Raw genomic sequence first — 27,649 nt, forward strand, 5'->3', positions numbered from 1 at the left:
ACTGGTGCATGCAATTATTCCTCCCCAGATGCAAGACTCTACACTTGCTTTTGTTAAACCTCATCCGGTTTGGTGTTGGTCCCTAGGTCCACACACTGCAGTGAGTTGTTAGGATGTTTTTTTCCAGCCAAGTATCGCTCTTTTGAAAGCTGTATAGTGGTATTCTTTTTGACTTATGGTACAACTGTGAAGCTTAGAAAATCTTGAAGGTAGTGTGAATTTTACTGACCATTCTTCCCTTTTATTGCAAGATTCCAAACCTTGTGACATGACTCATCCATGCATGCATAAGCCAGTGATGTTTTAGACTGTTTGCTGCGAGTGTATTGTGTGTCTATCTGAGTAGGCTCGGAATGATTGATTCTTGTTGCTCTGAGCTACAAGGTGACTGTTAGGTTAAAGTGTTCTCACTGCTTATGATATCACTGCATCCCTTACTTTGAAGTCTATCTTAATAAAAATATTAAGAATTGAAAAAAATGAGTATGCATATGAGCCTTCAAGTGGAATGAAGTCGGTTAATTGCCAAATGTCAATTCTGCCATCTAACTGGTGCCAGCTATGTTTATAGTTTCACATCCACCTTTTTTTCTGCTTCCCTAAAAGTTAAAACCTAAAAGTGGGGAAAAACCCCACTTTTATTGAACTAGTTCCAAATTCTAAAATAGAAGTACTAATTATTGAAAGATCAGTAATTACCCGTAGATTATCTGTCATTAGAGGTACGCTCTAATTTTGCGTTGGATGTAACTCCCATACTTTTAATTACACAGAATACGTAATGATATTAGTAATTCTAACAGCAAGATCTAAGGGCAAAGTGAGGCAAGTTCTGCAGCGATAGAGATAATATCTTTTGTTAGCTAGTGTAATTAGAAAGGTTAGACAAGCTTCTAAGCATGTAAGCACTTTGCAGGTCTTAAGTAAAAATTGCAAACTTCAAGTGTAAATGTAAAAAGTTGAGGTTAAATTAATAATGTACATTAAATTGCATCCCCTGCCTTTTCTTTCACAAGATCTACTTGATGTAACTGAATTTTAAGGTTATCATAAGCTTTTTACTATTTGATAACTCAAATTCCACTGCAGTTCAAAATGTTATGCTTTGATATTACAGAGCTGTGCACACACTTGTTCTATTATAGGAAAGTTGGACATGAATGAACATCGCTTACAAAGTCTTGGATGTCTGTCTGTTAACCTCGAGTGCATCAGTAGAGCTCTCAGCTAATGGGTGGGATTCCATATTATTGCATGGAGGCTACATATATAGATAGCACTGTAACCCTTAGGTAAAAGCGAGGTTGAAACTTCTCAGTTTGCCTGTCTGTGTTTCTGGATGTGAAAGCACATAGTTGAGGGTTAATAAAAGTGTTGAGTTATGGATTTGTCAGTGGTTTACAGCTGGTTTGGCTCGGTTCCATGATTAGTGGAGCAGGGGAACTCAGTTTCAGAACATGTTCCACTGAATTTTATGCATCTCCAACTGCAGTGGCTGCTGAGAGCTGTTCTTTACACTCTTTTTTTGATACACGTTTGAATTTAACATCAGTGATTTTTTTCTGCTTATCATATACTCCAGGATGTTCCCCAGAGACAGCTTCTCTTTCTTGTCTTAAGCATAACTTTTTTCTCCTCCTGCACACTATCAGCCTTCTACTTTCCATAAATCAATGCTTCCACTGTAACTAAATATTTTAACTAGCAGATAAAAGATGCAGTCGAATCAACTGTGATCTATTTTTTCTGTTAGCACTAGATAACTCCCTGGCAAAAGGAAAACAAAAAAAACATTTGATATAGAGTATAATTCCATCAGTTTTGCCATTTTCTTATCTTGTAAATTAATTTCACTTGATTTGACAGCAATATTTTGTATGAAAAGTTGTTGGATTCAGAAATCGCTAAGGAGAAGGACTTGAACTTTTATTTTTAGACTCGACTCTGAATTATTTCTGGAGTCAAATGTATGGCTTCTTATTTTTTCTGTCTGGGTTTCAGACCATGAAGCAGTCATCATACTACACTGTTAAATTACTTCTTGCAGGGTGCAAGAAATATGTAATCTTGAACATATTTTGAGACAAAATATTGAGTGCTCCTTAGTTTTGTGGTATCAACTGCAACACTCAGCTCAGTGTCATCAGCAAACTTGCTGAGTGTATCCTTGTTCCTTCTGTCCTAGGACACTGATAAAGATGTTGAAGAGCTCCAGTCCCAAAATGGACTCCTGGAGAATTTAAATCTTAAAAGACAGAGTAATGTGCTTGATAGGTTTAGCAGGGTGCTTGGTTTGTCAGCACAGTCAAGTACAAAGGCAAGCTCAGACTTTTGTAGCTGGATCCTGTTGTGTGTGTTCGGTGGAAGGGCATTACCAGGAAAGACCTAAGTCACTTAATTTCTCATGTGTGTGTGTGATGTTCCATCTTTCTATGAGAACAGGTGCAGTGGATAGTGTGAGAAGTGATAGTGACAGTGATTAAAACTTATTTGTGCATGGGTTTGATACAGAGAAATAAGAACTGTGTTCCAGTTGAGCAAGTTTGCCATTTTTATAAGGTTAAAAAACATTAATAAAGTACATTAGTTTTGATCTTGTAAAAGACATTTTTTGTGAAGGGAAAAAAATCTTACAGTAATGCAGAAATTAAATCAGATGCAAAGATGAATATAGAATGCTTGCATAGTTCTGTACAGTTTGCTTAATTGTGCTTGTTGAAAGGATATCATTTTCTTTTTAAATCCTAGGCTTTGAAAGAACACAGATTTTTTTTTTTCAGATATTTAACCTTTAGAGTTCTTAAGTGCTTCACTAATGATCTCAACTTTTCCCCTGTAATTTCAGAAAATGATAAAATTGCCGTTGTTTAAAATAGCTCTATACACCTCCACAACATGTCTTATGACACATTGAGCTGTCTTACGTGGGCCTGATGTACAAGCAGGTGACTCGAGATCGGCACAAAGGTTGCTGAAGGAGGCTAAAGAAAGCCTTCTAATTAATGAGCAGGATTTTTGTCAGATCTTGCTCTAGGAAGCCTTTGTCACATGCAAAATGTCTAAGTCATTGAAAGCTAGCAGGGAACGACACCACAGTTGGTAAAGAAAAAGTTCTTTCGTTCCGCAGCATTTAGCAGCTGAGGTGCTCTGCAGCCAAAATTCTCAGGCAGTCCATGGTTGCATGCCGATGAAATCTGTATTTGTCGCCTGCTGCCAGTTCACATCCATCCTATAAGCAACAAAACCACATCTCAGTTTGTTTCAGTGTGTGCAAACAAACGTGTCAGAACCAAAACTACATTTCACTTCCACAAGAAACTGTCAGTTGGGGTTTAGGAAAATTTTCTCTTCCTCTAGATGTCACAACTTGCCAGTTCTTCTGGGCCTTGCATCAGCTTCTCAGCCACCTTTTGTGTGTTTCTCTTCCTGTAGCCTCAAACATGAAGTCATCCATTCCTGTACCTCATCTACAGGCTTTTAGGAGAGAAATTAGTATAGCTCTGGTTCTAAAGAGTTGTGTGCTACTTGAGTTTTACTGTTTTTATCACTTCATGCAACAAATATGTCAGTGATGACATTTCCATCGTTAAGAGTTCTGGAGTTGTACTAGATTTTCGCACTGAAAAGTAGAACTATTGAAGAAGCAAATTCAAAAATCATTGTCCTAGAAGTGCTTCTGAGCCAGCCCCACCATCCAAAGGTGATTCAGAAGAATCAAAATCCTTATCTTGGTCTAGAAACATGGAAGTCTTGTCTGGGTGAGGGTCCTATGCAAAACCTGGCTGCACAGTGTTTCAGGCGTATTCCTCGTGTGCCACATTTTCCAGTAATGAGGCTTAAACCTTGTAAAAAGGTGTGTTTTTAGTTGCAGCTGTTATTAATTAGGCTAAATACCAATTGTTTTCATGAGATAGTTAATTGGTACAGTCATTAGTCATGCCAGATGTTGAGATCTCCCAGTGTTTCAGATCCTTTGTTTTAATCTTACAAGGAGCTTTTTTAAAGTGGTACTGAAATACATGCAGTTTTCCTGCAAAAATCTTTTGAATTTAACAGTATATCCAAAGTGTTTCAGATAACCATGTGTCAGACAAAAAGCAGCTGAAGAACAAGCTGTCAATATAAGAAATAATAATGATGATGATAATAAAAATAATGAAATGTTGAATTCCCTCAAGACTGAACTTGGTTATTTGTTGACAGCAAAGTTATTTCATGCATATTGGTGGCTTTGGGTGCTTGAATCTAATTGGGTCACTGATTATAATGTTGCAAAGTAAATAATTAAAAATAGTTTTGTTTTTATTGCACCTGCTATATGCAGATAGATATTATATATATATATATACTTGCTAGATGCAAGTAGGAAACATGCCAGTTAAGAAAGGACAAGCAGCTGCAATGCATTCACCTTGCCTGCCTTTTCCTTCTCCCATCTTATATTAGAAATAAGACTTAAAAATAATTTTATTTCCTAACCAGTAATATTTTTAAATATTTTGGGGCCCTCTCTTGAGGGTTAAAATTAAGTAAAGTCCACAAAATTATCATTCAATTAAGTGCCAAGAGCGAGCACCAGCAGCCACTGCAAGCTTCTAAAATGAGCCATTGGAACATTGAAGTATTTGCTGGTGTAATCGATTCAGAATATGAAATCTATATAGGGCAATATTAATTAAAACTGAAGTTGTTTCAGGACATCTTCCTGGTTGCTGCACAGTCACGATTCCATTAGTGCAGAGCAAAGGACTGTGGTGAAAAACCATGGGGACACAAGGGAGCTGTGGCAGCAGCACTTCCAGCACACAGACTGCATTAAAGAATGAGGCAAAGAAAACCCCAAACGTCCAAGTGATGCTGTTCAGCTACAAAGTTTAACTCGTGTGACAAAGGATAGTGTTAGAAAGATGTTCCCATAGTTATAAATCAGCCATATAAATACATTTCAGTATGTTTTAACCTGCTTTGCATAATTAAAATATGCACAGGTAATATTTACCATTGCACTGTACTGCATTGCATCAGTCTGAACTCTGCAACCAGAATATTTTGGATTTAATCTTCACTGTACCTTAGTACCTGAGATTTAGTAGGTACTTGTCAGAACACAAAGCATATGTTCAGAAGCCTGGGAAGACCTGAAGGGCTTTGGCAATATTGTGCTATACGCACTCTGTCATTGATTCACCAAAATACTATGAGAAACAAAGTGTGCTTTGTTTCTTTGGGATGACTTTTTCAGTTTTCACTGAAAAGTTTTCCAAGTATATAGCTGACATTAATAAAGAACACTGTAAATGCTTCAGTAAATAAAACTGCTTAGTAACTAGCCAGCTAGAATGTAGAGATTATTCTTCAGAGTGTAGGAATCAAGAAGGGCATTGACTGCACTTGGAGCCAGAAACCCATTTCTCTTCCCGAAGTACCAAGGCTTCTAATTTCTTCCATTATTTGTAAAGCTACTTATGAATTTGAGCATTCTGGAATGTTCATGCTACCTAAATCTCAGTAGTCCAGTGCCCAGATACAGTGTTTCTATTAAAGAATCCAATCGGTAGCTGTCTTATACCACTAATGCTTGCGAAAGTGAACAGTACTGATCCTGCTGTGCGGAAGGGTTGTATTGTGACTTTAGCTGCTAGCTCAGAGAAGGGTACTTGCTCTATTCACTTGTTACATGGTGTAGATGATTGTCACAGCTCCCTGAATGCAGAGACTTAATTTCAGCATGAATGATGTTCGTGCTGAAGGGATTGTGGCTATTTTCTGTATGCGGGATGTGAGAATGCATGGCCGTTCCTCTCAGACTGGTGAAAAAGCTTGCATCCTTCTCCACTGCCTCATATTGTGAAGCCATGCTGCAGTTGTGCAGCCATTTCTCCCTACAGCTATCTTCAGATGGAGCTCAGTTCTCAGAGTGCTATCCCACATGGTGCATTTACATAAGAAAAAAGACAACACAGACATCAAAACTCTTAGTAGCAGCATTCAGCTTTTGCTTGCAGTTGGTCTCTTGTGACCATGGAGACTTTGTCAGGAGCTGGAAGCTGTCTGCCTGTTCACTTTCCCCCAGCAGGCACAAGCTCACCTCGAAGCCGAATGCAGGGATCCAAGTGTCCAGCTGCGTTACCTGGTCAGGGACAGAAAGAGAGCGTTGATAGTTTTTGCACTGATTTCTTTTCCCCCCTCCCTCCCCCCCCCCCAAGATTATACCAGGGCCTGCTAACTAATTTGATATGTCTTTTACAAATAAGTTTGAAAGATGGCTGAGACCTCGCCTAGATTCCCAATGGTGGGAGTGTAGTTTGTGTGTGGTGTGTCAGGCACCAAATAACGGTTGCAATCATTCAAATGCATTTAGTTATAAAATTTTCATTCTATCTAAAGGACTATAACAAAATATAGAAATACCAAATCTACTGACCAGATAATATTATTACTAATAATCATTTATAATACCTCATTTGTATCTTGTACGTGACTTTATTTCATCCAGTCTCTCAAAGAAGCAACGTACCAGTGAAGTGGGAATTGTCAGCAGTGTAGTTCTGGGCACCGTCTCAGATTTATCTCACTTTACTCAGAAGGGTGCCTTGCATACAAAGTGACCTTTACCAGCCATTGGGCAGCAGTCACGGCTTTAAATCTAGGCACGTAAATGGGTTGTACAGAAAGCCAGGGGTAAGCATTTGTACAGGTATGTATGAATCTGAACAGCCTTGCTTCACTCCGTGATGTAGAAGGATACCAAAGGAGAACAGCTTATATAATAGTGACTATAACTCAGCGTAAAAGCAAAGTCTCCTCAGGGATGATATTAACGTTTAAGAGAATAAGAACAGGCTTTAAATATATTATGGCAGAGTGCCAAACAGCAGCTCCAGTTGTCTTTCTCAAAAGCTTGCGCCCACTTAGCTATATGTACTGACCTGTCTTTCAAAGAAAAGAACTTGAAAAATACATAAATAATTGATTTTAAAAGCTACCCACAATGTGTTTCCTTTCTATGTGGAAAGAGATTTCAGAGAGTAAATGGGATAAAAGGATATAGCCAGCTTTCCAAATTTAACCCAGGCAGTTCTCCTTTTCTTTCCTTCTTTTCTTCTGAGCATACTCTTCAGCAATAATAAGCCAAAATAATAGTGCTGGAAGTCATTGAACTTGCAAACTCATGAAGAACTGATTGCTTAAATGACTCTGTGTTGGCTTCACTTGACATTGTGTTTTCTCCCAGTGGGAGAAATGCCCGTAATAATGCAGTCTGTGTTAATATCTGAAGGGAGCAGCATGCTCAGGCTTCCTCAGATTTTGAGTTCTTTTTTGCAGTCCTTTTCTGCTTTCACACTGATGTATTGATGTTGTGCCTTCAGCATGCATTTGGCTGAGCGCACAGTGGTGCTGGCCACAAGCATAACCAGGATCTGGCTCTTCACTTTTGATCGGCAGAAATTCTCATAAAATGATCAGCAAATCATAAAAGGTCATCGAATTTTGAAGCATCTAAACATTTTCTTTTGCAGATAAGTATTAGGAATCTCTCTCAATGGTTTCCCCAGTGTTGATAGAGGAGTCCATGCATTCCAGAAAAAAATGCAGCCAATCTCCGACAAAAGGTTTTGCCTCCATATGAACTTTAAGGGAAAATCCCATCCTTGTTTGATGCCATCTTTAGCACAGTAGGCCTCAACATTTCTCTCCTTCCACCACAGTGAAAGCTCTGATAGTAGTGAAGTCATGGCTAAGTGGAGTCATGAATTCTGCTCACTCCTCAGTATTTTGCAGAAGACAAATTATTTATTTATTAGTTATTATCGCAGTCTGTGCTTCTGATTTACAGTCAAAGAGAACAGAAATATATCTCACTGTGATGGCTTGTGGACGTTCTTGCTTTGGAAGTGTGAAAATGTCTGCTGGAAGTTTAAACCCTGGGAGAATAAAAAGCAGGAAGACCATTGTATTTCTCAGTCGCATCATTACTCAGCCAGGAAGCTTTGCTGGGGCAGGTGATAAAGGTGGCCAGGCAGTAGGCACGAGGCTTAGCACTCAATAGCTTTGGTGTTGGAATGCCTCAGCACATTGCAGATTGCCTTCCTCCTGAAGGCACTTTCTACATTACCTTGTGACAAATTGCTTGCGTATCTAGGCTTGAAAATCACTAATTCCAATCAGAATTAAATTCAAGCGTCTTGGATGTGTAAGATAAAAATCATGGTTTCTGAAGACAAAATTGATAGCTTTAAGGATGTATGCTTTAAACAAGAAAAAAGATACGGATGTGGGAGTTGGATTGTAGTATTTCATTAGAGCTGTGTATTCTGTGGGATTCTGGCTGGTTTTCAAACACTGAGCTAAGCCCTCCTGTGCACAGAGAAGAATATAGATGATTTTGGTGAGCACAATTAGATTCATAATGACCTTTGTTTTTCTGCAGTGAATCCTTCTCAGTGTATATAGACTTTGAATCAGTTTTTCGTAAAGAACTCTAATGTTTCTCCTTTCATCAGGGATTTTTCATCAAGCCGATGACAGGCATGCAAGAAACACTGTTTTTTCTGATCCTGAACCCTTATCTTCACCCATCTCTACATCAGCCATGGGTAATATGATTTCATCTTAAATGTTCGTTTACAATATTAGGAGTGATTACAGCTTCATTCAGTGCTTTAGTTCTCCTTTAACAGATTTGAAATGATTTTCTTTAATTGAGTTTACTCTTCATCCATGAGAAGTATCACTTCACCAAATATACTGTGATTCTGTTTCTCAGCACTATACATGTAGTGTTTCTTTTTATGAAGCATTTGTTACCATGACAGTATTTAGAGGCATTTTGAAATGCATATAAGCTTGTAAATACATATTACAAGTCTGCACAAAGAGATTTGAAGCCATTAGTGTCACTTTTGTAGATAAGTGTTTAGGGATTCTTAAAGCCTGGAATTATTTGACTGCTTTACGTGAAGAGCTATTAAATCCTCACATGAAATTCAGGACACATTTTTTTATGATGAAGGATTTGCTTGTCACAGAGCTCAGCAGCAAACTCAGTTGTGTTTTCTGAAGGTAGAAGTGAACTAGCAAGTTAAGCAGGAAGGAAGATTGGCTGGCCCTCAGCTGTGGAAGCGTACAAGAAAATCAAATTAAACATACCCCACTCCTTGAATTTCTTCTGGAAGGTTGCTGTACAGCTGAAAGAGTTAAAGCTTGTAGAACATTTCTGGTTGCATGCAAGGTGATGAACCCTATTGGACATATTATATAAGAGCCAGGCCATCGGAAGGAACGACTTGGCTTGTATCAAGTCTTTAAAAGCACCTCGTGAGCACATCTGGGGGATGGGCTCCTTTGGTTTCCTCAGGCTTTTCTATCTCTCCAGGTCATGGCAATTTCTCCTACTCATAGCTTTGGGTATCAGAGGTTGGAAAAGAACTTTCTTGAATCATTCATTGAAGGCGACTTAAAAATAATATATTGATTTTAGATTAATGTCAGGTCAAATGAAACTAGAAGAGGCAATCTCAGTGTATTGAGCTAAAACTGAGGCGTCCATGGCATTACCTCAGATGCAGTAAAGATTATAAAAGTTGATAAAGGAATTACTAGGACCATAAATTGTAAATAGCCGATGCTTTTCACATTGTATTAACATAATGCTACGTTAGCTCTTTTTACTCAGTTATTACTGGAATTCCTTTCCTTTATCATTGCATTATTTTTGCAGAGTGTACAGTGCTAATCAGTTAAGAAATGCCAGAATATTAGGTGCTTCCTGAAGCCTTAATTGCAGATACCGTATAGTACATCCTGCTGCATTTGATCAGCTCACTGGCAGTTGGCTGTAAAATAACCTGCAGACTCAGGGGACTCATCCAAACACTCTTGGGTGATGCTGAAGTCTGGGCTGCTGCCAACACACCTAGGCAGGCAAGCTTGAAGGGGACCTGTTAACAACTATCCCTGCGTGAGACTAGCAGGGTTTTCTAGAGAACTCTAGGATGTTCCTCATCCTTAAGGTATGTGTTATTTCTGTTGCATATTTTTCAATCTGTTCTAAACAAGGAAAAAAAAAAAAAAACAGCCAAAGAGAGGTAGTTGTTTAAAATGTCATTAAACGCTGTTTTAGTGCAAGTAATTTTGCCTGTCAAGAAGTCTCTCCTAGTATGGGACTTAGCTAGTTTTCTTATGGCTCACTCTTATGCTTCCTGACCTCTGTGGAGAAGGAAAACCACTGATTGCTCTCTTAAGTACATAAGCTTATGCGTCTGACATTTGTTATCATGTCTTCCATCATTCTTTGCTTGACTGAACAATCCCAGTTTGTTCAATGCTTTTTTGTTTATCATGTGCTCACTTTAATTCAATCCCATATCCTCCTCTATAGTCTAAGTGATCATTTTTCCATTCTTAAAATAAATGCTAAGTATTTTAATACATTTGTAGCATCATACATTTTTAATGATAAAGTCTCTCTCTCTCTCTCTCTCTCTCTCTCTCTCTCTAATCTTCATTCAGATTAGTGGCCAACTGCTTTTGAATCCAAGCAATGACAGTTTTAAAAATCTGAAATCAGAATTCTTGTAGAGGATCATGGAATCCTTTGAGTTAGAAGGGACAATTAAAGGTCATCTAGTAGAACTCCCCTGCAGTGCATAGGGACACCTACAGCTCCATCAGGGTGCTCAGGTTGGCCTTCTGGGCTGTGAGGGCACATTGCAGGCTCATGTCCATCCACCAGTACCTGCTGTGCTCTATCCTTTCGTGTCTCAGCTTTACTGATGGTGAGGCTGCCAGGACCCAGGTGCAAGACCTTGCACATGGCTTTGTGGAACCTCCTGAGGTTCTCCTGGGCCCACTGCTCTAGCCTGCCTAGGCTAATGCGGATAGCATCCCATTCCTCAGGGGTGTCAACAACACCACATCCACAACTTGCTGTGGGTGCACTCAATCCCATGGATTAAAGAATCACAGGATAGAGTCATTGAATTGTTTAATCTGGGAAAGACCTGGAAATCGTCAAGTCCAACCATCCCCTAACTTTACCATTTAAAGTATCATCAAAAGCTGTACTAACTCAAGATGGAGGTTGTAAAGCATATTTGTCCTCCATCACCAAGGTCTCTTCTGTTTTAGAGAGAAATTCAGGTTGCGTGATCTGGTTTGGCCCTCAGAAATACGTGCTGGTGTCCACTCATCCTTCTGCATTCCTTCTAGTCACTGGTAACAACCAACCATCTTCAGATCCCTGTGATCTGAAGAGGTTATGAAAAATAATTCAAGCAAACTCTCTCAGGGAATTATATTCTCTTAGTAACCAATGTTTGCATTCTTATCTCCAGGGTTTTTTAAGCAGAATTCCCTTTCCAGTCTGTTTCACTGCAGACACATGTATCCAGAAAATCGTCAGTCCATGGAATGGGACTATTAACTCTTTAATTATTAACTCTTTAATTCCCCTTCACATGATGTTATGATATGGAATACCAATAACAAAAACATAAAACCATGACAAATAGGGCACAAGGTTAAAATGTGGAGTATGGAATGAATGAAGCCATGTTTTTGGAACAAATTATTTAACATTTACCACAGATTTTGAGGAGTTTATGCTTTCACCAAGTGTGGGTGTATTTTTCTGCACATTTTAAAAGCAAAGATTTTGCGAATTCATATACCCCATTCTAAAACACGTGGGCAAGATATCTATTCAGTGAAAATGTCAGATGTCTTTTTAACATTAGCAAATATGGTTTTCCCAATATTTTTGAAAAAAAAAAATATTGTTTGCAACCAACGAAAAAAAATGGAAAAAAATGTGTATGTCTGTTTCACGTGTGGTGTGCACAGATTGAATGCCCTAGCTTGGGCTCATCACTGGGTTGTGTTCTGTGAGCAGTGCTCCTGCCTGCATGGCCAAGGCCCCTGAGCAATTGAGGACAGATGGGCAAGGTGCAACAGCATCTGCTGAGGGAGAAGCCCTACAGAAAGTTCATGTGCCTTTCATTTGCATGGGGAGTATACATAAATCATTGCAAAGATGCTAGAGGAGTTCCTTAGCTTATTCCTCTTATGAGACAGATGACCAGATAAATGAAGGTTAAGAAAGAAATAAGACAGCTGCTCAGAAAGTATTGCCTCCAATTTATTATGTTGGTCCCCAACATCAGAAGCAGATGTTGGTGGTATGACAGTAGGGGTTGAACCTTCCTGACAATATTCCTTTACGTTAATTGCACTTATTACAATTTAGTGCTATCTTATACCAAATTTCATTTTTACTTCAGTAAATGTACATATTTTGCTACTTAAAACCATTGAAGTTTCATTTGTATTTCGGTGCTTTTTCTCATGTCTTGGCCATTTTGTGACCTACCTGGCCATTAGAAACTACACTCAGAATTTGAAGTGCTTCTTACAGGACTCCCACTTTCTGCACAAGACCCATCCATTCTGCTCAAAGCATGAAAACCTAACTCCAGCAGTACACAATGCTTTTAGCTTCCGCTATGTTGTCTGTTCATGCAGAACTGCCTGTTACTGTCTGCACTGATCTCTTTTCATCTTAGTGCTATCAAAATGTGAGAAGGTGTAGAGAGTTCTTTTTATTACTCTGTGGCAAAATGTTAAGCTTGATTTTTAACAAATTTTTTGCCTTTAACATTCACAGCGCTTGCATTTTTCCACAATCTCTTCTTTTGTACCAGTCCATCTGCCAAGCATATACTAATCCTCATCAAAACTATTGGGACATTTACCTTAGAACACTAGTTTTATGAACACTTTCCAAAATACTCAGTATAATCCATTGCAGAATAATACACCAAAGCACATCTCTTCAGTCTGTTGACATGAAATCAGATTGTCATTCAGTTTCACTGCACCAATTTCCCATGGAAATGCTGCAAGGCTCAGTCAAGTTGTTCTTCAGGCCCCCTTCCACCTAACTGGAATTCTCAACCAGAATTTGGCAGGCATCAGATTTTCACCAGAACACGATCAACTTACTTGTTGGTTTCCTCTGAACTGGAATAGAACGTGGTATGTACTCAACTGTGCATGTTCCAGCTTTGGGGTCAATTTCTGGAATTAAAATGCGAATTCAAGTAATCTGCAAGATGATTTAAGAGAGATGTAAAGCTGTTAGAGAGCATCTGAAGGAGGGCAACAAAGATGGTGAAGGGTCTAGAGGACAAGATGCATGAGGAGCAGCTGAGGTTCCATTGCTCTGTTGGTCCCAGAGCAGAGGAGCTCATAAGGAGTGGAGCACAGTGCTGAGCTCTGCTCTCTGTGACAGCATCAGGACCCGAGGCAACAGCATGGAGCTGTCAGGGGAAGGTCTAAATTAGGTTGTGAGACACTGCTTCAGACTTTCTGGCTTCTTGCTGACCGGTGGACAGAATGAAGGTGGTGAGTAATGGCGTTTCGTAATTCACCTCTCTGTGAAGGAGCTGCTTGCTGGAGAGCTTTCTTCTCCAAAAAATGGAAAAGGAAATAGAGCCCCTTGGTTGTAAAAGTGAGGCTCTGACATCCTGACTCCTGTTCCTTCTTGGGCTGCTCTCTCCTGATGTTTATTCTCCTTTGTTTAACTAACAAAGATGATAACTGGGCTCAAAACCCTGGGCACCTATTTATTTCATGATCGGTGCGTTTAAGCACTGTCTTGCTCTATTAAAAGACAATAATGCACTTTCTTTCTTTTCCTTAACCTCATTATATTCTTGCCAAATCAACTCAGATGTACTTATTCTGGTCTCCTGAGGATGCTCTCAGAAAGCATTTTCAGAATCTCAAGAACAGAGGCTGTGGAATAGCCTACTTTGAGGCAAAAATATAGCTTTCTAGAGATGTACTCTGTTTCTAGGTTTGGGGAGAACACATATTTTATTAGATTTCTGACATTTTCTGGCAGAAATATTTGTTAAATCTCTGGAGATAATCCAGACTTCTGAAGCTTTTTAATTCCCACATTCAATTAAGCCCAAAAATATTTTGCTTTATTTTCATGGGAAGTATTACTGGTGAGTCAGGCACAAATTTCATTCTGTTAAAGTTATGTAAGACCAGATATTCCTGAAGGCAGGCTTTGTAAAAGGTGCTGATTAAGGCTTTAGAATGCAGCCCTTATTTAGAGCTATTTACTTAACTGTGCTTTTGATGGCAAGTAGACCACCATGGCAATTTTACTTTAAAACTAAGTTTCTCCTCACCTATGCCAGGAAAGATCAAATGTTTCAAAATGCTTAAGGTGCATCTCACAGACACAGGCAGTGTCAGGGAAGCACATAACGGTGCTTGCAGTAACGATCATGGGGTGGTCTCAATGTTTTCTACAAAAGGAACAGTAGTTGGCAATGTGTCTGCATTGCTTTGCAGCTTGCCTTGCTGGTGTGGTACTCAAAGCAACATTCAAATTTGTGTTCAGCTGAATGCAGTTTTTGTAGACCAAGAATCCCTTTATTCCTGGCATTTTAACACTCTTCAAAAATTAAATAACCCAACTTTTTTTTTTTTTAATTTTCATTACAAATAATATATTCATGGAGTAGATGCGAAAACAAGGTCTAAAGCAGATCTCAGTCTGATATACAGAGAGAATACATTGGGGCCTGCTATGAATAATCTAGGAAATAGGGGTAAAGTAAGGGGTGAAGATGTGAAAGAAGAGCAAACTTTCTTCTGAACTGTTAATTCCAAAGGAGGTAATGCAGTTATTCTTGCATGGTAATACTACCAGATTTGTGTGTGTACATGACCATCTGTACCATGCAGGGCTATAGAAGACTTCTGATTGTAGTCTACTTATGGTAATCTGTAATGGAGTCCTTCTTCTTTCCTAATTCTGTGAGCATAAGATGCAACAGCACGCTTAGAGAAATTGCACTAGATAATACACTTATTAAAAAAAAAACAACAATTGAAAACTGTAATCAGTTTCTATAGAGTGAGCCTTAAGTATTGGCATTTTATTGGCTGCTTTTATCAATCTTTCAATTTGGGACAAATGCTTCAAAATCCTCAATGAAAACCTGGCATTATTTACTTATTTATTTATTCTTTTAACCTCTGAGTTATTTATGTAATTTTTACCAAGGAAAAGTTGTTTAAAGTAACAGACCTCGTTTAAAGTTGATCATTACAGGAATTACTCTGATAGGCACCGTCTGGGATGAAGGACAGACTTATGCTAAATTTTGGAAGAGAGGTTTGTGCAGGTGCTGATAATTTGCTAATTCTGCTGCTGAATTTCCTGCTGCTTCCACAAGGAAATAGGTCTTTTCTTCACTGGCCTCAGTTCATTACACTACCCTACACTGCTCTTTCATTACGCTTCTTCATGAAAACATCGTGGTAGGTCTTTGATTTCCTTGTGGCTTTTTTTTCTTGTTTTACTCTGCATTTGTTATAGTTAACGACAAAAATACAGATGTGCCTATTTAACTGAAATTTACAATCAGAGAAGAGAAAGCTTGTTCCCAAAAACAACTTCAATGGGAGAAATATCTTAAACACTTTGTAAGACCTTTGGTTTTGTTGCATTGTTGGTTTGCTTCTCTAGGTGAAGGTGGTGTCCTTTGGGACTGCAAAAGAGTTCCATACTGATGGGAATATCAAATGCAAACCCAAACACAAAACTTACGAATAGTAAAACAGTAACTGCCAGAACTTCTTTCAGAACCGAACTTCTTTCCCTGCACAATCCTCGTGGGATCAATTTTAACTCTAGCTGCTACATTTAGTAATGACCTGGAAGCATATATAAAATCCTTAGGGCAGCAGTATGTGGAGCCCTAAACTGAGCACAAGCCAACTAGAAGCATTTCAGTGAAGAAGCTGGAGACTTTTATGAAGAAGCAGTTTCTCAAGGATGCTGCAGGGTCTGTTTTCAGTGCAGCAGAAATTGGGAGCTATCAACCTATTAGCGGGCAGATTAGTGGGGCTGTAACCAAGTGATCTTTGAGGTCCCTTCAAAACCAAGCTATTCTTTTTCCTTCATTGTCATTGAGAAGAGAAAGGATGTCATGAGTTGATGAGATCATTGCTTTAACAGCAGCCGTTTATGTCAGAGTGTTCTCTGAAAGTAAACACAATGATCACTTCTGAAGTTAAAATCATAATTCAGCCTGGCTCTTCCCTTAACCCTTTTCTGACTGAGGTGGTTTGGTTCAACTGATCTGTTTAAATGGTGAAGCATGCAACTGCCTATTTCTTTAAGAACGCCTTTAGTTCCTGTTACAGCTTGATCTAAGATTCATTTTTTGATTCAATATCAAATGCAAAGGAAACCAAAATCAAAAAAGCAAAATCTGTATCAGGCTGGCTGGGAATGTACAGGAAGAAAAAGCTATGAAGACATTATTCTTTCTGTTGCATTTGAATAATGCAAAGGTGCCAAAAAGTTATTTTGCAAGTGACAGAAATAATGGCTCATCAAGAAGAAGAAAAATCACGGCAGCCGGTTTTGATGTTGGAAATAGTGCTGCTTTATATGTGGAATGCTTTATACATGTCTTGCTAAGGAATAGTCAGGCTGAGACTTTTCACATTAAAGCACCCATTAATACCTGTTTTCTTATTGGATTCTTATTAGGATTCTTATTAGGAGCTGGTTATACTTGAATTTTGAGATAAATGAATGATTGGAAAGTGTTACTATCAGCAAACTCAAGAACAAAGTGGATAAGATCCAGGTGTCTGCTTGATAGAAGCACTGGAATACATTTTTCTTGCTGGGGAAGAGGATTCTTCACTGAAAACTGTTATGCAAGGATTTAGGGTTTTTTATGTAATTGTAAATTAAACTAATTTTTTTAACTATTTGTGTGTGTCTTATTGAAGAACATACAGCTGATCCTACCAATTCCTTTCCCTTTCATTAGCTGCGCGTCAAGACTGAAGCTTATTTCTTGCCTTGTCTACCTTAGGAAAGAAAAATCTGATGAACTTACGATATATGCAGTGTACTTAAATATTTGTATTCCTCTGTCACAGTGCCTGTAAATTCAAAACAAAAAAGGGTAAAATAATAGCATTAAATGGAAACAGTCTTCAAAAGCATGACTGGCAATATCATTAAATCTCATTACATAATGAACACCTTCATAAGTCAATTTAATATGTGGGATGACAATGAAAAATGCCATCACAGTCTGTTATGCTTGTTCAGGAGGCATTTACTGGCTAGTCTAGGAGTTTTACTCATTTACTCATGGCTGCGTTTGGACGCTTGAAAGAAATAATGTTGACCTGCTCATTTCATAATGGAAAAGGCAATCTGAAAACACAGCTTAGAAAATTGGAGTTCATAAGCTTGCTCAGTTGTAAATCACCTAGGTGAAACTGGATATCCTCAGTATTTGCTGAGGTACTGCAAACAGGTGAGAACTAGTATTTGCTGCTACTAATGTAAATTATTCTTTCTTCATTATTATATCTTTTGGTTATGATTTCCCAGAGTTTAATAGAGAAGTGATCATGTATTAGGTTTTCTTTTGGAGATTGCAGCTGCCAATCAGAGTAAGTGTGTTCATTAGCAGTAAGTACCTATGACACCTAAATGTTATTGTGCTCTTCCAAATGGAGCTGATTTATTCTTCCTCTGTAGAAATATGAAGAATCATAAACGTCATGAAAACTATTGCAGTTTTTTCTTTGTATTGTATTTTACTAGACAGTCTAATAATGAGGACATTGACATTTGAAATCCCAGCTTCTCATTGTGCTTCTTGAACGACGCTTCATTTGAATTAGTTATGTGTTGCATTTGAAGTTGTTTTTGTTTTTTACAACTCAGAAAGTCCTTTTATCGAGAAATGCTTTTGATTATGTGAGCCGTTGGTGAGATCTGTGTGTTGTTGACATTGATTGTGGACATCATTATATACTCTGTAAAGCTATAGATTTGACTTTGTAATTACTCCTGCTTCGAGCTAAGATTTATGCTGGATTTAATGGGCAGTAGTTCTTAGGTTATTCTTTTTTACATTAGCACTGATCAAGTCTTCCTGAGTGTGCTTCCAGTATTAGGTTAACAGTGCATATGGGCTTCCTATAAAACTTCCCTCAGATACAATTCAGAGTTCCTTAAATGTAAAATGACTTTTTCCCTGCTCTTAATAGAAGTTATTTACTGCATTTCACAGAATGCGACATAGGAGAATCTTCCACTTCTTTGTTTCTACTGGCCAAAACCTGGAGGCATCTGACAGCTGGTTTTGTTTGAAATTTTTCTAGATTGGCAGAAAGTTGAGTGTGCATTAAATTGTGCATGCTGATTTAATCATCAGGAAACCTCCTCACGCTGAAGCTCCATCCTTCCTGCCTGCCCTGCCAGGGAGCCGTGAGATGTAGTACAGCTGGCTATCCTGGCTTTGAGCCACGGAGGGATTTGCTTACATAGCAGGAATCCCCTGTTTTCCCTCAGAAAAGTGGGCAAAAGTGCTAAAATAAAAGGCAGGATTTGATCAAATCGTAAACTTTAAGCACCCTTTTCTCCTAGGTGAGAGATTTCTTTAGTCATCCTGTGCTCGTATCCATGCTCATGCTAAGTGCCAGAGAAGTATTCTGCAGGGAAGGATGAATTAGATGCAGTTTAAACAGAAAAAACGTACTGTTTTTCAAGTCATGATCCTGCCTGTCTGATAGCAATCTTAATCCTTTGTTTCAACAATCTTGCTGCTGTGCTAATATTGCTACAGTACGCACAACAGACATTTTCACCACGTTCCAAAACTTTTGTGCTGGTCATTAGGATTTCCTTCATTGAAATCCCACGTCTCCCATAAATTTGACAGGCAGTTTCTTGTCCTTTATAGCAGCTCCAAATATCCCTGACACGGCAATTATTGTTGTAATGTCGCAGTGGGAAAGGTCCAGGTTTGAGAAAACACCCCAGATAGAAGGAGAGGAAGGAAGAGGAGTAATTGCAGGAAATGAGTTCAGTGACCTTCTTTACGATGTCAACCACAAGCTGTTGGAATGTCAGAGATGAGCAAGCATTGGTTTGCAACAGCAAATGCCACCAAAGCTCACCAGTTGTGGAACTGGACTGGGACACTCCAGCAGAGAATGGATTAACATATTAAATTTGCATTGTGAAGGCAGATCATGCAACTGTGTGTAAATGTGCCACGAGATTATTCTGTTGTGACTCCTGCACAAGCAGAAGCTCCTTTATGTTAAGGAATCTGTATTAAAAGGCACAGAGTAAAAGATCTGTATTAAAAGGCACACATACAGTAAGAGGTGCTTACTGTAGTAATTTCCATTTAAATTGAGGCAGTCTTATAAAATAATTGTACTTTTAAAAATATACAGATCACTTAAATTGTTAAAATTGAATGACAGTGTGTATTATTTGCATTACGTTATATTATTTTTGCAGTAAAATGGTTCATCTTTTTACATACAGTGATTTCAATAAGGATGGAAACTTTTTTTTTTTTTTTTGCCAGCAGTTCTAATGATGCAGTAGGATCTATGATTACTGATCATATATGACTGCTCAAGAAACTGAGCGTTAAAGCTATCCAGCATAATTACCAAATCCATCTCTTCCTATATTATTCTGGAGCACCCATTCCTCTAGCTGGCATAGCTTTGGTCTCATAAACCTGTCTGGGCAGCATGGCAGACGCTGCCTGGTCAGCTGTGTTTGAGCAGAACAAAGTTGGGGCCATAGCCCAGTGCCCCTCCATGTGCTGCTGGCACAGAGCCTTCATTTCAGAAGCATTAAGAAGCAGAGTCCTGTCTACTCATAATTACTGAATGACCTGTGGTACCTTTGGAGGCAGCAGGAGTTTACCTCTGTCTGCTTTAACCTCACATTAGCACTGAATTGAGCAAAGCACGGTGTGTGAGCTTGGGAAAGTCATGAAATGAAAGACCTTTTCAACCCTTAGCCATTGTAGATAAATATCAGAATCAAAGGCCTTTCATCATGGAGTCCTATGCTGAGTTTCAGAGAAGAGATGTACAACTTTCTTCAAGCTGCACGGATTTTTTTGAGGAAGATGCCTCAGAAATTCATGGCACTCCAAGCAGCAGAGATATTTCTATTTCCTATTTCTTTCCAGCGCAATTGGAGAGGGTAAAGTACAACATCAGGAGATAAAGATTTAGAAGAATTTGCTGCAGTGTAAATTACGCTGCAATTGCAACAGAGAAATAGTGTAGTAAAATGGGCTCTCCCCACTAATCTTTTGAGAATTCTTGGCGTTTACAGCAATCACAGATCTGTTGGCCCCACGCAGACAGAAAGCCTCAGTGCTCTCTGTAGGCAAGCCATAAGGAAATCCATCGCAGAGGTAAAATGTACATTTAAACTCAGCATTTGAGAAAGTGCTTGGCTTTTGTCGTGCCCTCTGAAAATACATAGGGCAGTTTTTTGAAAACACTGAGAATCAGTTTCACAACATCCAAATGTTAATGCTGAATTAAACAAGTCTGACATCTATTCGAAACGAATGTTTTAAGAGGACCCAATGCCTTGGCCCACGTGTTACTTGTAACATGCATTGTGAGATTTAACATCCAGACAAAAAATATGCGCCACTAATAAGTGGTGGGATATTATTTTCCTATTCCAATCATTTCCTGGCTGTTTTTCAAAGCTTTGCCACGTTGCTTTTAATAGTTAAGTGAAGCACAGCGAGACGTCATTTTGAGACAAAGTAATTCATTTTTGACACAGAAAACTCAATTCTGAGCGTTCATTGAGGCGTTCTTTTCCAGTGTCCATATTTCCATGGGAAGAGCAAGGTCTCCAAGAAGCTCCTTCCCTGTAGCGAGCAGTTTCTTTCAGTGCTTCCAAAAAGAGAAACAAGATATTGAACTTTCAGTAGCAAGAAAAAAAATAAGGGCAATGCAGATAGTAAAGCAAGTTACTGTCTTTAATGACTCTTGCTTTCATGTGAAATATCTACTGTGCAGTGAGTACGTGTATTTTAATTGCTATTAAAAGTTTCATGTTTACATTTCCATAGTTTTGTGTAATTAAAGTAATATGAGACATTTTCATAATGCTTGAGATAATAAAAAATAACGTTCCTGTAGTGTATTAAAGTCTAAATCTTACGTTGTAAGAGTGATAATGTCAACAAAGATGATGCGTCTTATCAGTGTGTGTTGATGAACGATTCTGTAGTGGGTTGATGACAGGGGAAGTTCTGAGCACTGTGAGTTGGGCAGTGGCCGACTCTGAGCACCTGGGAAAGAGTCTTTCAAGTAGAGTGACCATAAATCATATCTTTTATTCCCCTTATTTCTTGTCAGTAAAGCATCATCGGTTCTACTTGCCTAGACAAGTGTACTTGGATTATTTACTGTCCCCCTGTGAATCCATAGAAAAAGTAGAAATTTAAGAAATTATTGTGTTATTGCAATTTAGTCTTAATGAGCATTACAATTAACATAAAGGGAAACTTTTAACATAAAGGGAAGCAACAGAAAGGGATTTAGTGAGTGAACATGCCCAGATGTTTGAATGACTGGTAACAATCTTAATACCCAATACTGCAAGCATCTAGGATCTAGGAAGAATCTAGGACAATTTCTTGTTTCCAGGCACACAGTACAAGCAGCTATTGTGTTGTTTGTTCTGTCACCAACAAGGACATACAGCAGAGAACTTGCTAACCATTACAACATGGAGTTGTAATGTTAACATGGGGCAAACTCAGAAAAAGAGAATGAGATTTCCATTCTCTTCCACTAGTTTGTTACCTGTTCCGTTGTTCTTTTGTTATGCTTTTTCTTTGAGGATTTTCATTTTCTGCACTCTGATTGGTAAATGATTGTAATGAAGTTGACATTAGAGTACTGCACTAATATGTACCACAGAGTTACATCAAGCATATTGTGAATTTGATTGTTTTTATTGATAGAAGGGTGGGTAAGGAATTGCTAGATTCTGTACACAGCCTAAAGTTCTTCAGAATTAAATACTTAAGGCATTTTGATTTAGTTGGAGAGTTGCTTATTAATTGGATGGAACCTTGAATTTTCATAATGAATTAGTAGTCTTTCTTTGTTACGGTGTAATACAACAGAGCTTTGTGCTTTTTCTTTTCACTTCTTCAGGTATGAATACAAGCAAGAGTGAGACGGTGAAGGAGCACCCATTGAAGCCCTCTAGAAGATCTATGCCATGCTTAGCACAGAGCCAAACGCATCCTCAGAGTCTGAGCAAGCATTCTTCGTTTCTGCAGCCAAATCGTGTACAGCCTCAGCCTCTGAGTGCAGGGACATCTACAGCTACCGTTGATGTAGTGTCAGAACGAGGTAAGAGGCTGTTGTCTCTCAGCATCTTGTTCCACACTGGCAATGGAAGGGATCATTGTTCAGTGTCCTGTGGTATCTTGGGCTGATCTGCTGGAAAGGAGCCAGGAGAGTGCCCTTCTGGTGGTGTCCAGGGGTACATTACAGAGAGTGTGGTCAGCAGGTTAAGGGTCCTTGCCCTGAAGTCTGGCTTGATGAGGCTGCGTCTGGAGCACTGTGTCCAATTCTGGGCTCCCCAGTTCAAGAAAAACAAAGAACTGCTGGAGAGACTAGCCAAGAGCCAAAGAGATGATTATGGGCCTGGAGCATCTCCCTTATGAGGGCAGGTTGAGGGACATGGGACTGTTCAGCCTGAAAAAGAGAAGTCTGAGAGAAGATCATATCAATGCTTGTAAATATCTAATGGAGAGAGGAATCAAATGTTTGGGTAGCAGGCACACAGGACACCTATGGTGCCCAGCAATAGGACAAGGAGAAGTGGGCACAAACATGGGAAGTTTTGTATGAATATGAGGAAAAGCTTCTTGACTTTGAGAGTGACAGAGCACTGGAACAGGTTACCCAGAGAGACAGTGGAATGTCCTTCTCTGGAGATATTCAAAACCTGCCTGGATGCTTTCCTGTTTAGCCTGAGTAGGGAGCCTGCGCTAGCTGGCTCAGTGGGCTCAATGATCTCCAAAAGTCCCTTCCAACCCCTGTGATTTTGTGATTTTAGATATACTTTTTAAGTATCTTCCATTAAATTACAAGGACATTTGATAATCTTCACTTTGTTTAGATATCTTACAGCTTGTTAAAGAGATAGTGATAGAGTTGCCCACAATCTCCAGAAGAGCCTTGCTGCTGAATTCTTGAGCGCAATCTCTGTAGTGCTTAAAGTGAGTCTTAAATGCGTTTTTGTTTTATTTTTCTGAATTACAAGCTTATATTTGCTCACTGAAAACAAGACAAGGAAGTTCTGACATATGCTGCAAAACATCATGAGAGTTTCATTAATCTCTCCTAGGGGAGAGAGTTAAAAATAAATACTGGGCTTTCTGTACTAGATGTCAGTATGTACATGTGGGAGCAAACTGGTTCATTGACTGTCACACATCGAGGGAGAGTGGTATGAGGAAAATGAAAGAAAAGGCAGAAAATCCCTATGAATTTTGCTTCATGTTGAATGCAGGAATTGCTTTTATTTTAGGATTTATGTTCAAATAAGCATGAATTAACAGACAAGACTACTCCAGCTGGGGATCCCTGCCACTGTGTGTGTACCCTATTGCTAACTATTGCCAGACACTATTGACAGCTCTGTGTGAAGCTGCAGTGAGTAAATTAACACAATTTTTTTCTGCTACTAAATTTTGAGAAATTCTTCCTTAATTATAGGCAGCAAATGTTGCTGTGATGTTACTCTACCAAGGGAAACTTCTCTTAGGAAGAAAGTCCTTTTTTTCTGCCAGTGGAAAATACTCATTAAAATTGCAGCATGGATTTTTTTGTTTGAGTCACTGACAGCTTTAAAAGAGTGTGTTATGTGTGTATGCTGATGTGACTGTTGTATTTCTTCCAGCTAAAGTGATGGAGACTTTGGAGAACAACTTGCTCAAGCTGTCTAGTACAGAATACAGTGATCCATTTTTAGGTAAGTTTTTGTCTGAACTGAAATAATAGCAAATAGCTGATGTTTCGGTTACACTTGTGGCATTTAAGTGTGGAAAGGCTGTACTTATCCTTTGGTTTTTTTTTTGAAATAGGAGACAAAATATGACTAAAGAAATATGTGCTGTCTTATGTACTTTAAGGGAGACATTTCAGAAAGTTTCCTAGTGCTTTATCACTTTGTGAGCTAACAATACATAAGGACAGTAGAGAAGTATTTGTTTTTGCAGAGTTGATGTAACCCTTTTCTGTAACAGTAGTTCATAATACAATTGCTTTGAAATGCTTTTCTGAACCCCTCTTGCAATTGTTATATATATAAAAATTTATATTTTGTTCAGTATTGCCGTGTGTGCGTTTCTGTTGCTTTTGCTTTATCCACAAAGTATTCCAGTGGGATTCAAAAAATAATAATAACAGAAAAAGCTGTAATTGGGGTATATTTGTACATGAATTTATGCTATTTTGATACTTCATGCCAATGAAAGTAGAAAAGAAGTCTCAGAATAAACCCTTCCTTACAAGTGCAGAGCGAGTCTGTATACACACACAAAAGGAATAATTTGCAGGTTCCAAAATTAATTTTGAAATTCTTTTGTTGATTCTTGTGACCCATTTGAAATACATAAAGGTTTCTCTGTACCATGCATAACTACTGTGAAAGCTCATTTTGCTTACAGTCAACACAGCACCAAACTAAAAATGCTTGCTTCACGCTGAAGGAAAGAGATTTGCTTTTTTTTTTCCTTCTATTTTTTCCTTCTCTCACGTTTTTCTATCGATTTTACTTGCTCCCTGAGATATATGATAGAGAAAAAGCTCTTCAGGGTCTCCTGAAGAGGTGGCTGTTGGAAATGTGAGGGAAATTGATACTTCCTCTGAACCAAAATAAAAATGTTCCAAAATCATAATGGAGTGTAAAAACTTGGCATAAAGATGGTATAAAAATACCATGCATCTCAGTGAGGGTCCAGCTGAAACACTACTGTCTCCCAGTGCCATTGGTTTTATTGGTCGGGCAGGCAGTTTCTTTTTCCTGTTCTTTTTTTCCTAATTTATTTAAACTAGTTTATTTCAAGTGATATTATTGCATCCCTGTGTATGGCAACAGTAATTGTTTCTCTGGGTAAATGATGGACTATTTTTCATTCATCTAACTTAGTTTTGGAATGAAACACAGAGGACTCAGAGATTGAGGAAAAGATTGAGGAAAAGATGGATTGAGTCTCATCTGTTCAAAATTATATTAAGTTTTTAGTGGATGTTCTCCTTTTCTGACTACGACTGTAGACTTTGAAGGGACAGAAAACATTATTTAAATAGGAGCCTTTTCTAACTCAGTTGATTTATTTGCTTGTGTCAATTGAGATGTCGCCAGTCAGGGCTGGAACGGGCTGCACAGAGAGGAGGTGGAGTCACCGTCCCTGGAAGTGTTCAACATTTAGATGTTGTACTGAGGGACGTTGTTCAGTGGAAATATTGGTTATAGGTGGATGGCTGATGGTCTTGGAGGTCTTTTCCAACTTTGGAGGTTCTATGATAATATCAGCATTATTAGTGAAGCTCAGCAAGATAAATCTGAGGCAAAACCCACCAACCAAACAAAAACGAAGACGGAAAAAGGAGGAGTATTGCTGCTTGAACTTTGATTGTGAATATTGTGAAAATGAGAATGCCACAGCTCTGCCCTGTGATTTAGCTGGTGCTTTGGCATTTTGATGGAGTCTGCAAAGTAGGCTGATTAATGGGTATCATTGTCTTAGGAAATCTTTTCAAACTACTCTCCTGAGGACATGAAAGAATGCTGAATTAAGTGAATGTGGTGAATTTCTAATTAGGCTCTATCGTGGAAACAGACCAAATGGCTTTCTCTTCTTTCGGAATCATAACTGTCCATAATTTCTTTCTTCTTCTTCTAAGAAGAGGATAAGTAGACAGCAGATAAAAGATCTGAGTTCACCAAAACCATTCTCCTTTATTTCAGCTGACTGTAGATAAGCCGTAAACATGCTGGGTTTCTTTAGTCAATAATGATGGATTTGCAAAGGAGGCAAGTTACAACACCTTTGTTACAGCTAACAGACAAAAGCAGTCAAGGACATGATGAATTTTCACTTTGTCCTCTGTCAGTTTTAGGCCATCAGTTTGAATTTGACGGGCTTATTTAATATATTGACGGAATATTGACGGAAAAGAAGGCGCTGAGCTCCTGTAACATATAGTGTGAATTTCTATGCTTACCACAGCTATTGATAATAAAACATTTATTTGCCTTCGAAGACCATCATGTGGAAAAAGAAACTGAACTTTCTCACTTAACAACTTTGGCTGTCAGTCTTCTCTAGCAGGAATCCATATGTAAACAGTTTTGATGAATATGCAGTGTTTATTTGTACTAGAATTTTACCTTTATGAATAGTTATGAAAAATCCTCTTCAGTAACCTCTTAAAATTGTAGGAGGTGGTTATTACATACCTTTTTGGAGTTGTGAGCATGCTTTGTCTATCAGTTGACTGAGTTTAAGAGAAGTTAGAAGTTCATAGTTGAACTGAAAATGAACTGCTCTTGAGTTGAGCTGAAAGGAATTGGTATGGTTTGCAGGAGAATTTGTTACACTTAATTCAGTAAAAAAAGCCCTTTTTTTTTTTTTTTAGAGCAGCCCTTGTTTCTTGCCATACACGAGATATAATCTCTCCTGCAATTCATGGTAAAGATGAAAAAAAATAACTGTAAGATGCAAATAGTCACAAAAATTTGAAATAATCATCCACTGAGGTCTTTTGTCAAATCAACCTTTGGGTTTAGTATCAGGAATAGGAGGGCAGCAGAAATATTTGGATAGATACGCAGCCTGTTTTTCCATCCACTCCATCCTTTCAAAATTTCTGTCATTAGTGTTGCCAGGTTTGAGTTCCTTTATGCCAGACATTATAAGCCACATCCACAAAGGGATTTTTTATAACAGAATAGATTAATGCCTTTAAAAATCACATACAGCTAAAGTATCAAGATTTTCAGAAGTCAGGCCATATCAGAAGAGCAGGTGAAAAACCTGCAAGCTGCCCAGTCAGCTTGTTAACTGGAAAATTCAATTTGCTCATTCTAACAGAAATATGTACATGTAAATAGCTTTCTAAACAGTGCTGGTGGATACAGAACAATAGCAAGCTGAAATGTCTCATTTCAAATAAGATGTCAAAAATGAATAATGGATAATAAAATCAATAGGAATTGGCTTTTGGGGTTTAGGTATAAAAAATGTTTAGTTTTTCTCTTATTTGGAAATTTGTCAGATGCCTCATTAGCAAATAAAATAACACTTTCTAATTCATTTATTCTTTTCTCATCCTTTGAGTTTTTTTTTTTTTTATCTCTGAATTAGGTCAATTATGGATGCTTTATACATAGTAATGCAGAGATTGCAAAGAGTCTGACTCACAAAAGCTAAACTTAATTTCTGCTTCAACAGAAATGAGAGGTTTCCACTGTGCTGTTTAGAATACATTTTTCAGAAATTTGTTTGATTTTCAGCCAGTGTTTGTGTGAGAAAGGGTGATCACATCTATTCTGACTGTGTTGAGACATGAGGACAATTTATAATATACTCTGTGTACTCCTATGTGCCCCTGGACTCCATCGGAAGAGGGGTGGACAGCAAGGGCAGGGAGGTGATTGTCCTTCTCTACTCTGCCCTCTTGAGGCCCCATCTGGAGTACCTGTGTCCAG

The 27,649-nt window shown here is 38.4% G+C and overlaps 1 protein-coding gene across 2 annotated transcripts in view; it reads left to right on the forward strand.

The window, feature by feature from the left end:
* The window catches only part of ANO3 (anoctamin 3), a 113,541-nt gene that overhangs the window by 15,474 nt on the left and 70,418 nt on the right, over nucleotides 1-27,649 (forward strand). For both annotated transcript variants that reach the window (XM_042882723.1, XM_042882724.1), the window contains exons 2-3: nucleotides 22,075-22,275; nucleotides 23,834-23,905. In XM_042882723.1, the coding sequence (XP_042738657.1) occupies nucleotides 22,077-22,275; nucleotides 23,834-23,905 (271 nt within the window). In that variant the 5' untranslated portion in view covers nucleotides 22,075-22,076. The remainder of the gene's footprint in view (nucleotides 1-22,074; nucleotides 22,276-23,833; nucleotides 23,906-27,649) is intronic.

The sequence above is a fragment of the Lagopus leucura genome, unplaced genomic scaffold, assembly GCF_019238085.1.
Source record: "Lagopus leucura isolate 7727_CA_CO unplaced genomic scaffold, USGS_WTPT01 Super-Scaffold_100035, whole genome shotgun sequence".
Classification (NCBI taxonomy): Eukaryota; Metazoa; Chordata; class Aves; order Galliformes; family Phasianidae; genus Lagopus; species Lagopus leucura.